This window comes from Leptonychotes weddellii, chromosome 3 (assembly GCF_054177405.1).
Source record: "Leptonychotes weddellii isolate Sample4059 chromosome 3, ASM5417740v2, whole genome shotgun sequence".
NCBI lineage: Eukaryota > Metazoa > Chordata > Mammalia > Carnivora > Phocidae > Leptonychotes > Leptonychotes weddellii.
Window position 1 is genome coordinate 99,437,717 of NC_138371.1, and position 13,008 is coordinate 99,450,724.

General features: G+C 37.6%; 1 protein-coding gene across 6 annotated transcripts in view; it reads right to left on the reverse strand.

Moving 5' to 3' along the window:
* IWS1 (interacts with SUPT6H, CTD assembly factor 1) overlaps nt 1-13,008 on the reverse strand; it is a 40,911-nt gene that overhangs the window by 4,891 nt on the left and 23,012 nt on the right. For all 6 annotated transcript variants that reach the window (XM_031036772.1, XM_006741322.3, XM_031036770.2 and 3 more), the window contains 8 exons: nt 9,305-9,402; nt 8,360-8,510; nt 7,810-7,892; nt 6,590-6,719; nt 5,590-5,707; nt 3,786-3,897; nt 2,944-3,000; nt 82-193 (listed from right to left, as the gene is read on the reverse strand). In XM_031036772.1, the coding sequence (XP_030892632.1) occupies nt 82-193; nt 2,944-3,000; nt 3,786-3,897; nt 5,590-5,707; nt 6,590-6,719; nt 7,810-7,892; nt 8,360-8,510; nt 9,305-9,402 (861 nt within the window). The remainder of the gene's footprint in view (nt 1-81; nt 194-2,943; nt 3,001-3,785; nt 3,898-5,589; nt 5,708-6,589; nt 6,720-7,809; nt 7,893-8,359; nt 8,511-9,304; nt 9,403-13,008) is intronic.

Genomic DNA, 13,008 nt, shown 5'->3' on the forward strand with positions numbered 1-13,008 from the left:
TAAGAGTTATTACACATGAAGTAAAAGACAAAACAGTAACTTGCACTTGAGATCCACCTCGCTATTTCCCTCCCTGCTTACCCTGGATGACTCCATTTCCACATTCCACTTAGGTCTGACAACGTAGTCCTTGTTTGAGGGCATGGGGACCCTCGCACGGGCACAGAATCCAGGATCTCCAGGTCTGAGAGCCCTGAGAATGGGAAGAAGAGCATGCTATTATGTAGCCAACCACAGCTGGGTCAGCTGATTCAGCTGCCCAGGTATTTCAAACTTCCTCTGCCTCCCCAGGTTACCCAATCCACCCTCTTGCTGTAGCTGACTTCGCCATCACTCACATTACTCTAAAAATTCTTCAACTTCCCTCCCAAAACCAACTTCCTCTGCATTTTCAGGAGTCCTTTTAGCCTCTCCTCAGCTTCAGATATAATCAAGCCTCTCTCCTTTCCAGGGCTGGTTCCCACATCAGAACCCCAAATTCCAATTTCTCTGGCCTAGTGGAGTCCCTCATGGGCTCACCTGTGAGGTGAAAAATCTGGTAGCCAAAATGATCCCCCAAAACTGAGTATGCCCATAAAGTAGTTTTTGTGGTGTTTCATACGCAAGTAATACAATAATTTTTGCTTCTTTTTAAAAGTTGAGATAATCAGAGATTCACATGTAGTTTTAAGAAATAAGAGAGAGCCAGTGTCTCTCCCAATGGTCAAAGATGCAAAACTATCCTACAAGAACTAGGATACTGATGTTGATATAAGTCCATCGGTTTTATTTACATTTCCCCAGTTTTACTACCTGCATTCATTTGTGTGTGTTTCTGTGTTTATTAGTTCTATGCAATTTTATCACATGTGCAGGTTTGTGTATTCACCACAAGGGTCCTTCCTATTGCCCTTTTATAAAAACACATCCACCCTCCTACCCCATCTGCCAGCCCCTAACCCCTGGTGACTACGAATTCTGTTCTTCATTTCTGTAATTTTAGCATTTCAAGAATGTTATATAAATGGAATACACTACATAATCTTTAGAAACTGGCTTTATCCACTAAACACAATGTCCATGAGGATCCACCCAAGTTGTTACATCTAACAATATTTTATTCCTTTTAATTGCTCAGTAGTACTCTATGGTACCAATGTACCATAGTTTGACTATTCACCTGCTTAAGGACATCTAGGTTGTTTCCAGTTCTGGACTATTATGAATAAAGCTGTACACTCATATATAGGTTTTTTGCACAAACATAAGTGTTCATTTCTCTGGGAAAAATACCCAGGAGTGCAAGTGCTGGGTCATATGGTGGTTGCATGTTTAACTTTATATGCAACTGCCAAACTGTTTTCCAGAGTAGCTGTATCATTTTACCTACAGCAAGGTATGAATGAGGTTTCTCAACATCCTTGCCAGCATTTGATGGTGTGATATACAGTTACTTTTATGTACAAATTTGAGACTAAATTAAGACTAGCATCCTTTAAAAGTAAAGCCTATTTGTAAATGTCTGGGTATTCCAATCACTCAACCTTTAGGTAACTATTCACCCTACCAGTAAATGAAGAGTGGGTATACGTGTGTCTGTGTGGGGGAAGGCTGGAGTGGGAGAGAAGGATAAAAAATTCTAAATAATTTTTATTCCCTTGTACAGAGTACAATCTTTTTTTAAGAGAGAGACAGCGTGACAGAGAGCAAGGGAGTTGGGAGGGGAGAGGGGGGAATCTTTAGCAGGCTCCACCCCCAGTGCACAGCCCGATCTCCCAACCCTGAGATCATGACCTGAGCCAAAATCTGGAGTCAGACACTTAACTGATTGAGCCACCCAGGCACCCGAGTTTAATCTATTCTTAATATCAAGTTTCTATAAGCTTCAAATACATGATTAAATTAAGTGGCTAGCCAAAGAAAATTCTCGTAACTTATTCTCCCCTAAAGCTGCCACCTGTCCCATCATCAAACCTATCCGTAAACCAACAACACTGGCGCCCTCTAGCTCCTCTCCCTCTCTCTTGCAATCTGGGTGCTGCCTGACTGCCAACACTCACTGCACAAACTCCTCTGTAGCCTCTGCAATGGCCCATGCCCTTTGCCACTGACCCTCTCCAGCATGGTCTCATTCTCTAGGGTCTCCTCCAACATGCAGGACAATACCCACTCACTTACCTTCACTGGTTACACCCAGTGGTGTGGTTTATTTCTTACTCTATACTTTCTCGATTCCATAATCGTTTCTGTGGAGATAACTATCAAATCTATTATGTCTCTAGCCCCAAATCCAAGTTTTAGACCCATAATATTTATAGGACTATTTCATTAGGCATCTCACATTTACTAATGCCCAAAGCAGAATGCACCTATGTCCAAAAAATCTACTCTTCCTCTCCACTTGAGCAAATGGTAATACCACTGTCTTGGTTACTTGGGGTAAAATTTTGATTGGTGTCTTCAACGTTAGCCAAACTCCTCGCCCACGGAGTCACCAACTCTTGGCAATTTTGCTCCTGCTAAGTCTCCTAACCTTCCGCTTCCCCATTACCACCTCAGTTTCACTACCTTCAGCTCCTCTGCACTCTAACCCACCCTACACCACAATGCCACCAGCACCAGTGTTCCAAATAAATCTGGAACTTCACATCTATGTCCACTTTCCACGGAATCACAAAGAGAAGTGACAATTCCTCATCTTGATTTAAAGCCGTTCAAAATCTAGCCCACGTCTATATTCTCAAACTCATCTTCCACCATCTCAATCTTTACTGAAGGAACTATTTCTAAATCTTATATCCTCCAGAGCACCACCTTATTTGTGGATATTCAATAAATGTTAAACTAAAAACCATCCCCCACCAACATAAACATAACATTGCTTCATTTGCCATTTTTCTTAAAGCAGCAAGCAGAAGATTTTCTATTTGAAGTCTAAGAAGAACAATTAATAAAAAATCTTACTTCTCTTCTCCTGTTAGCACCTTTTCCAGGTCTCTTCGGGGTGTCTGACCGCCAGTGCTGTGAAAAAAGTAATCAATTACCAGGAACGTTAGAACCTTATAACTAAGAAAAAAAAAAACAGAAGCGAAATATCAAACTTGGACCACAACTAGGTCCTTTACACTGAATCTGGGAAAATTACTCCAAATCTTGTAGAAGGATGACTTCTTTTAATGATTGTTTGCATACCAGGTTTCATCATGGGTGAGCAGTAACTGCCATTTTTGTAACTTATAACCCTGCCAACCTGGATGCAACTGTATCCGGTTTGCTGATACAAACAACCAGCAACAATCTTTTTTCTCCTAAGAATCTGAAAATGGGCCTGAGAAAGTTTTTCTTGCAACTGGCTGGAACAACACAAGCAACCTCTGAAACTGTGGCAGAGACCACAATCCGCCAGATCAAACCAAAAAAGGAGGGAGTGTGGGCCTTCACTGTACAGTACCACATTTAAACTAAAAGGGTATGAATACACAGACATACCAAGCTGAGAGAAAAGACAAAATCCTATCACTTTGCAGGATTCTTTTTTTTTTTTTTAAAGATTTTATTTATGTATTTGACAGAGAGAGACACAGCGAGAGAGGGAACACAAGTATGGGGAGAGGGAGAGGGAGAAGCAGGCCTCCCGCCTAGCAGGGAGCCCGATGTGGGGCTTGTTCCCAGGACCCTAGGACCATGACCTGAGCCGGAGGCAGACACTTAACGACCGAGCCACCCAGGCGCCCCGCTTTGCAGGATTCTTAATGACTTTATTTACAAAACAACTGAGTTATGAGAACAATATTTACTCCTCATACCTGTTCATTCTCCGTCGTTGAGGCATTTGTTCTAGATCTCTCTGCTCTCTTTCTTCTCTTGTCATACCTTTGTAGTTTGAAGTAAGACCAAATATAGGCCGAGACCATTCATCTGTAACAAGGAAAAATCAATTGTTTAGACTAGAAAGTAGCATTTCTGCTACCGTTCTCTGAAATAATCACACCCTAGTGTGATGTAATATTCCAGGCATTTAGAATATACTTTCCCTAAAGATACCATTATTTCAGGACCATTTTAGGATAAACACAGCATGTAATACCAGTATCATAACCATCTTCAGCTGATTCAGAAAATTCAGTGTCTAAAGTCATTTAAGCCTTCATCACAGAGGTTTAAAGAAAGTAGTATCTGACTCACTTTGACAGTCATCAGCTAACTGTGTTGGTATTTCATAGACAGCCTAATTTGTAAATTTACTCTACTGAAAACAGAAAATCTTGAACTTCTTCTAGCTTCCTATTCTAACCAAAAACAAGCTCGCTTATTTCTTGTCAAATGGTCTAAATCTTCAAGAATTGCATTTTAACAGTGCAGCGCAGAGTCTAGATTTCATTAAGTCTAAGGAAGCTGCTACAGTGATGTGACCATGAACCAAAGTACAACATGCCCACTGTTTAGTCAGTAAAAGTCCATGGCTGACAACTGATGTTTTTGTTCTCAAACATAATGTAGCTTACTGCTGCATTTAATACACCATCAAAACAAGCAAGAACCTTCACAGACAGAATATTAGGTGTTATCAAATAAGGAAGCAGGGAGTCTCAGGGAGTCTATATATCTTTACACATATAGTCTACCGACCCCACTATTAGATTCAGAATTACTGTTACAGTAAGTCATGGGTATTGGTGGGAATATTCTGCCTCTCTCAGATTAGGACAAAATGAGAGTTGAGAACCACTGCATAAAAGCATTAGAAGTTTATCATATAATAGCACACTGCAGATTAACAAGATCAAAAATGTTAATACTTCTCTGGTTCATAAAAAAAATAAATTTCTCTAAAAAATTTTGATAATCTCAAAAATCAGTAGAAAATTACTGTATTCACATATAGGAGTACTTTTTGATATACCCTTGAAGTTTAAAAAATTCCTTTGCAACATGGAACACAGGAAGAATTAAGAATGACGAAAACATACATTGTTTTCATTCTTAAAACTAAAGGATTTCATAAATGATACAGTAATTGATTAAATTAATTCCAGTTAGACTCCTGGATTTCTCGGTTATCATTAAGTAAGAACATGCAGAACACTCTGGAGACCACTATAAAAGTAACAACAATAGCACTAGCGGCTAACATTTCTTGAGGCCTTACTATGTGCTAGGCCCTGTGCTTTACATATATCCTCTCATTTAATCTTTACAATTCAAAGTGAACACATCATTATTTTACAGAGGAGGAAACCAAGGCTTAGAGCTTAAATCACTTGCCTAAAGATACGCAGTAGGGTAGGTGGTGAATTCAGGATTCGAACCCAGGTATGACTGACTCTAGGGCCTGTACACTAACCCCGTCTCTGTACATGCTCTTGATCCAGGATTAGAAAACTTTTCACTTGCTAACCTTAATACTGATAGCATACTTAAATATGCTGAGGAACACTTTAAGTCTAAAGCTAAAAAAGCTGGTACCCACAAGAAATTGCCAAAAAAAATTTCTATTCTACTTCATGAACTCATTTTAAATGAATATTGGTAAAAATATAGTTTGTTTTTATACATACATGTCTTTCTGATATACACAAACACAACAAACAAAAAGCAAAATGTACATACTGATTAATTTCCCTGCCATATCCTTGTTGGACCTTGATTCCTTGGGGTGTTTATAGAGATACATCACTGCTCGTCCAATCCCACTATGCTTCAGGGTCTCCTGGCTCACACTAGGTAGCTGGGGAACACAAACACATACATACACATTAATCACTCAAAAGCTGGGAGTCCTGCCAATCTATTCTAGAGGACCTCCAACACCTGGTTCTTTCACAATAGAATAATGAAAATTCCATTTTCAGGATCTGCAGACATTGAACACAAAGATACTCTGTGTTCACACCAAGAGTTGAGAGTTCAGTATTACACCGAGTCAAAGTAAAACTTAACAATGTGGAAAGTGTAAACTAACCATACTCAGAGGTTAGCAGTTTAATACAAGCGTCAATACAGGCCTCTGAATCAAATAGACCTACGTCTGAACCCAAGCATAGCCATCTGCTAGGTATGTGACCTTGGACAAGTCATTTAACTTCTCTGAGTCTTCATTTCCTCATCTGTAGAATGAAAACAATACACCTACCCTGCAGGTTTGTTGTGAGGAATAAATGAAGCAATACATGTATAAACACCTAGCACATAGGAAGTTCCTTGGGAATTCCTTCAGAAGTTAAGTAGCCTGCCCAAGGTGTCACAGCCACATAAAGGTGGCCCAGCTCAAGATTCACAATCAAGTTTATCTGAATCTGAAGTTGGTGCCTTTTCTACTTCAAGTGCCTCCCTAGAACATGTCCACTGCTGTATGCTTCATCTCAGATAAATAATAGCAACTCCAAGATCTTTTTCCTTCAGTACTATAGGTACATGAAATTTTATAAGGCCTTCCTTTTTATGTTCATTTTATTTGGTATGTTTCTAATAGACATACATAATGAAACCCCTCTTCTGGCAGACTACGGCAGAGAGAATGTGTACGTACATGGTGACACAGAGGCTGTGATGATACAAACCACATCAGATAATTAATGAAGAACATATACTCAGACTATTTGCCTCTAACCTCTTGCAGAATCTTCAACAGCTCCTCTCGAATCTTTAATGCTGGCAAACTCCTATCCGGTAGAGGGGAGAGCCATTCTTTGATGGCAGACATCACACCACTGTCAATAAATGTTTCTTTAAGGTCCTGTCTATAGTTAATTAAAAAAAAAAAAAAAGTCAAGTCTATGAACCTTGGTTCTACCATAGCTTCCTCTGGATTTTCTTACATATTTAGTGGTATTTCCAAAAACTGCTTCTCAAGTTACTCATATACATTATTTACTGAGTACCTATTCATGTTTCAAAAGCAATATAAAATTTAGTTCCTTCTTAAAAAAATAAATAAACAGATTTGACAGGCAAAGATCATTTGTTAAAAACTTGAATTATACAAGATAGGTTAATGCTGATATGAATGGTACAGACAGTAAGAATAAAGAGCTCCAATTATTACAACTAAAAAAAGTAATCTTTAATCTCTCAGAATAGAGATTCTCAAACTGGCTTAGGTGAGAGAGAACCCAGAATTGTGCTATTCTTTGCAGGATACCTAACTTGGTTAGGTTCAAGGAGAAATCAGTTGCTCAGGAATATGAGTAAACCAATGAAAGAGCCTAGTATCAAGATCTATCAAAAAAGGGTCCTTATCCCAGAAGATCAGTGACATACTTCATGATATAACTGGTCATATAAGCCTCCTACAATACATGCTTCAAGTAGTCCCCCCAGAATTTGCTCTGGTGCTCCATCACACTAGGAAAAGAGATGCAATTTTACCAGACCCAAGAGAGTCGATAACTAAAGTAGTGGTTTACATACTTTTCTTTCCTTAGTGTCAGTTTGCTATTTGTTTTGTTGTTTGTAACAGGCATCAAGGTTTAAGAAAAATTTGTGAGGGGGCACCTGGGTGGCTCAGTCGGTTAAGAACCAACTCTTGATTTCAGCTCAGGTCATAATCTCAGGGTTGTGAGATCAAGCCCTGCATCGGGCTCCAAGCTGGGCATGGAGCCTGCTTAAGATTCTCTCTCCCTCTGCCCCTCACCCACCTCTTAAAAAAAAAATTAATTTAATAAAAAGAAAAATTTGTGAGGAAGTAACATAATTTAGGAAATTCTATTATTATTTTTCTGTGAACTGATAGACAGCAGTCATTACATGACATCTCTAGAACACCAGTACATAGTTTGAATATTATTCTATTAAAAGGAAAAAACTTTTTCAAGGAAACAGAATACTTACTTCTTAAGGTGCATGACCACAGTAGGTAATAATGTTAATTTTTTCAGTGCTGGCTTTTTTTGATTGTTCAACTGTCTGTCTTCCTACTCAGGAAGAAAAAGATTTTTTAAAAAAAGCAATACTTATTGTTAATAATGAATTGTAACCACTAAAGCAGCAGTGTCCCTGAGTAACAATTTTTTCTACAAGAAAGGATAACCAAAAAATGAACTTTTTGTAGAACCCCAAATTCTGTCTGTGTTAATCAAACCCACAAAACTATTAGATTAGCTTAAAAAATTATTAGAGGAACAATGTTATTGTTACTAAAGAAGAGTTTCAATATTTACTTGGGTGCTTTTTCCTACTTTAATTATAGAAAATGTCAAATTCTACCAAGACAGAAAACAAACTAATATACTCCTATCACATACATTTCCACAATTAAACACCCATGACCAGTCTTATTTCAGCTATGTCTCCAGATACTTTTCCTTTCCCTTCCTTTAAAAGGCCACACAACCAATTAAGTAAGGAAAGAAAAGAGGAAGCAACCAGTGACTCTTCTCACCTCAGCAGCTTCATTCATCTTGACAATCATGGCACTCACTACATCGTCAGCGTCACTAATAAAAGTGCCACCATCACGGTTACGCCTGCGCTTGCCACTCATGCTCTTTTTCCGCTGCAGCATCATCTCAAAATCCGACAGAAAGTCCATACTAAGCAGCAACACAAAATCAAGTGAAATACAAATTCCCTTTTAAATACGTATTTCCTTTTGTCACTGTTAAGAACCACCCACTTTCTTAATTCTAACTCCACGAAATGCTACTTTCTTCCCAAGTGCAAATACTTACAACTTGGCACCTTTGCAGATATCAGACTTCTCTGAACACAGCTTCCAATCATCTCAACAAAAGTATGTGAAATTCAGTCAAGTAATATTTTGTAGTTAGAACTCTGCCTCATTGTCCCTGGGACCCCAAAGTCAACTTTTCTTTCAAAAAATGTATTTTTATGTTATTTTTCAGTAACTCAAGAAGAGCTTACTCAGTAAGGGTAACACCATAGAACCCCACAAATTAAGAAGCTGAGCACAGGGCAAATGAATGAAAAATAGTAAGAGTGAATATATTTTCAGACAGAAAATACTATACTATAGAGAAGTAGAAGGGAGAAAAAAGGAAAAGAGTCTTTGCTACACTTAGTAAGGAACCAAAATAAGTAAAAACAAAGTTTGATAGTCTCTACCTTCATTTTTAAAGTACTCTTTAACAAATTCCTTTTTTTATGATCTTTAAAATTTTTTAATTTAAATTCAATTAATTAACATATATTATTAGTTTCAGAAGTAGAGTTTAGTGATTCATCAGTCTTATATAATACCCAGTGCTCATTACATCACATGCCCTCCTTAATGCCCATCACCCAGTTACCCCATCCCTCCAACCCCTCCCCTCCAGCAACCATCAGTTTTTAACAAATTCCTTTTTAAAAAATAAAGCAAACTTACTGTTTTCCTCTCTTTATGTTATCATCAGAATCTGAATCTTCTGCTTCTTTTACCTGTGTTTCACTTTTTTCTTCTTCTAAATCTTCTTGGTTAAAACCCTACAGGCCAGGTAAATTTGCCAGGGTTATCGCAACTTCCTTACAGATTTTCTTCGCTATAACTGCTCTTAATTTTTTTTTTTTTTGCATTTTTAAAGTAATACATTCACAAAGAACAAAAATTAAATAGGTATCAAAAGGTATACAGCAAAAAAGCTCCCTCCCACCAGGCCACTAGTGTTACTAGTTTTCTTATGTCTCCTTCCAGAAATAGCCTACATTTACACACATTTCTACACATATGTATTTCTTTTCCCCTTTCATTATACAAATGACAGCATACTCTATACACTGGGTACAGTATATACTGGTCTGCACTTTCCACATTTAACAATAGAATATGGAGATCAATTCATATTGGCATAAAGAATCCTCATTCATTTTAAGGCTTTAGACTATTTCACACTAGGACTGCAACCATAATTTGTGTATTTTGCCACTGACATTTAGGTATACATATTTGAAATTTTGTGAAATATTTGCTAAACTTTTCATAGAGGTTATACTAATTAACTCTCTTTCCAGCAAAGCATAAGTACACCTGTTTCTCCAACTTCTCACTACTACAGGTTATCAAACATTGATATTTGCCAATCTCTGGACCGAAAACTAAAAGGCATTTTTCTTTATATTCTCTTAAGAGTAAGGGTGGGTATTTTGTTCATGTTTAAAGGTCATTTTTAATTCTTTCTCTATGGAACTCCCAATATCCTATGTCCATTTTCCTGTTGGATCTTTGTCTTATTGGTATGGAAAGCCTCCTTAAAACTGTGGAAAATTAGCCCTTTGTGACAGGGACTGCACAGTCCTCACATATGTACAGTTTCATTTTGTTTACGGTAATGTTTTCCGCATAATTTTTTATTTTTATGTAATTAAAATGGTCACTCTTGGGGTGCCTGGGTGGCTCAGTCGTTAAGCATCTGCCTTCGGCTCGGGTCATGATCCCAGAGTCCTGGGATCGAGCACCGCATTGGGCTCCCTGCTCCTCGGGAAGGCTGCTTCTCCCTCTCCCACTCCCCCAGCTTGTCTTCCCTCTCTCGCTGTGTCTCTGTCAAATAAATAAATAAAATCTTAAAAAAAAAAAAATGGTCAAGTCTTTTCTTTATAGCTTCTTCCATGTTGTACTTAGATCATTCCAATAGCTCACCTAGTATGTCGTTTTTCTCACTGAACTAAACCTATAATCAAGCTGATGTTAACTCTCTAGAGAAACACATTTTATTCTTGTAAAAATGCTGCTGAACTGAGTATGAACTCCATGAGGGCAACGTCCAAACAATCTCTGGCATACAGGCTCCCAAATATTTGTTGAATGAGTTATTCCTATTACTCCTATTTTCCTGAGGTTCACTTTGTTATTTTTCTACCATCTTGAATCAGCATCTAAATTCACTAGTTTCACTCTCTTTAGTAATTAAAGTACTATTTCTTTTTCAATGCAAGAACTGTCTGACAAGGAAGTCTTAAATTTCTGGGTGGCGAGGATATTTTGCTGATTTTGTAATGAATTTCTAATTTCACTGCTCTGCATTCACAAAATGTTGTTTATACTTTGTAATTTTTGCAAAAGCTTGGTTTAAAATTTATATGGGAATGCAAAAAAAGAAAGCCAAGGCATTCTTGAGGAATAACAAGCTTAGAGGACATAAACCACCAAATATCCACAGTTCTGTATTAATACTGCAAGGATAAAGAGACTAAAAGAACAGACAAGAAACTGCTAAAACAGACTGGAAATTACATAGACACTTCATTTATGACAAAGATGGCACTAGAGAGGAGCAAGAAAGGATGACCTGGGTGAACTGGATATTCCAAATGGGGGAAAAATTTTTTTTAAACATTTTAATTTTAAATAGCTCTATATACCCAACGTGGGGCTCGAACTTACAGTCCCAAGATGAAGAGTTGCATGCTCCACCAACTGAGCCAACTAGGAACTCCTTGACTGCTATCTCATACATACCCATTACAGGGGGATTGTACAACTTAATGTGAAATAAGCTTCTAGAGGATCATTCAAGAGAGTATCTTTATGACCTTAGGAATAAGCAAAAATTTGTGGGAATTCAAAAAGTTTCACCATAAAGGAAAAGGTGGATAAAGTTGATTTATAGTAAAATTTAAAACTTTTGTTCATCACAAGACTCCATTAAGAAAGTGGAAAGGAAAGCCAAAGAACAGAAAATAATTTTAACTTTTATAATCCCCAATCTTTTCTTTTGTATTCTTATCTGCATTTGTTTCCAGATTACATAAAAAGAGACTCTTCTGTGGCTTTTTGGTCTGCTTGTTCTATTGGTTACCTTCCACTCAGATAATAGATTTGTCCATTTCTCTTTGCAGTTCTGTCAATTTTTGTTTGTATATATGTATTTCAGCCACATTAGTATATATATACAATTCTAAAACCTTTTTATCAATATAAAGTGACCCTCTTTTTTAAAAAATATTTATTTATTTGCGAGAGAGAGAATCTCAAGCAGACTCTGCACTGAGCACAGAGCCTGAGGGGGGGGCCGATCTCATGATCCTGACATCATAACCTGAGCCGAAACCAAGAGTCGGATGCTTAACCAACTGTGCCACCCAAGCACCCCTTAAGTGACCCTCTTTATCTCAAATGTTTTTCTGCCTCAAAGTCTCATATTCATATAGCTGTGCCCGTTTTTTGATTACTGTTCACACATAGTATCTTTTTCCATCCTTTTATTTTCACCTTTTATCTTCTTTCAGATGAATCATGAAATGAGTAAACAGTTACATTTTAAAATCCAATCTGACCATCTTTGTCCTTTAATTAGAGCACTTGATACATTTCAATTTAATGTAATCTGAGATATTATCAAAGCTTAAATCTGCTATCTTACCATATACTACTTTCTAATTATTCCTGTTCTATACCTCTTTCTTTTTCTCTTGCCTTCTTTTGGACTGATAGCTTTTATTTATTTATTTTTTAAAGATTTTATTTATTTATTTGACAGAGACAGAGACAGCGAGAGGGAACACAAATGGGGGGAGAGTGAGAGGGAGAAGCAGGCTTCCCACTGAACAGGGAGCCTGACACGGGACTCGATCCCAGGACCTTGGGATCATGACCTGAGCTGAAGGCAGACACTTAACGACTGAGCCACTCAGGCACCACCCCCCCTTTTTTTTTGGATTAATAGCTTTTATTATTCTGCTTTTCCCCCTCTACTGGTTGCAGGCTACATATTCCCATTGTCTTTTCAGTGGCCACTGTAGAGATTACAATGCAAAGTCTACTAATGTCCTTTTACACACATTTGCAAAGACCATGTATACTCCCAATTTATTACTGCTGTCATGTTTTAATTCTATACATATTTCTATCCACACCAGACATGACTTTTTTTGTAGCATCAATACTCATTTAGACTTACCCACATTACTTCTGTTGCTTTTTTTCTTCCTAAATCCCTGATTTTCTACCTGAGGTTTTCTTTCTGCCTTTAAGACTATCTCTATCAACTGGTATATTGGTAACATGAATTAGGAGGAAATCTTCATTCTTGACAAGTATTTTTGCTGAATGGAACAGAACACTAAGTTTGCAGTTACTGGATTCTACGGTTTCTG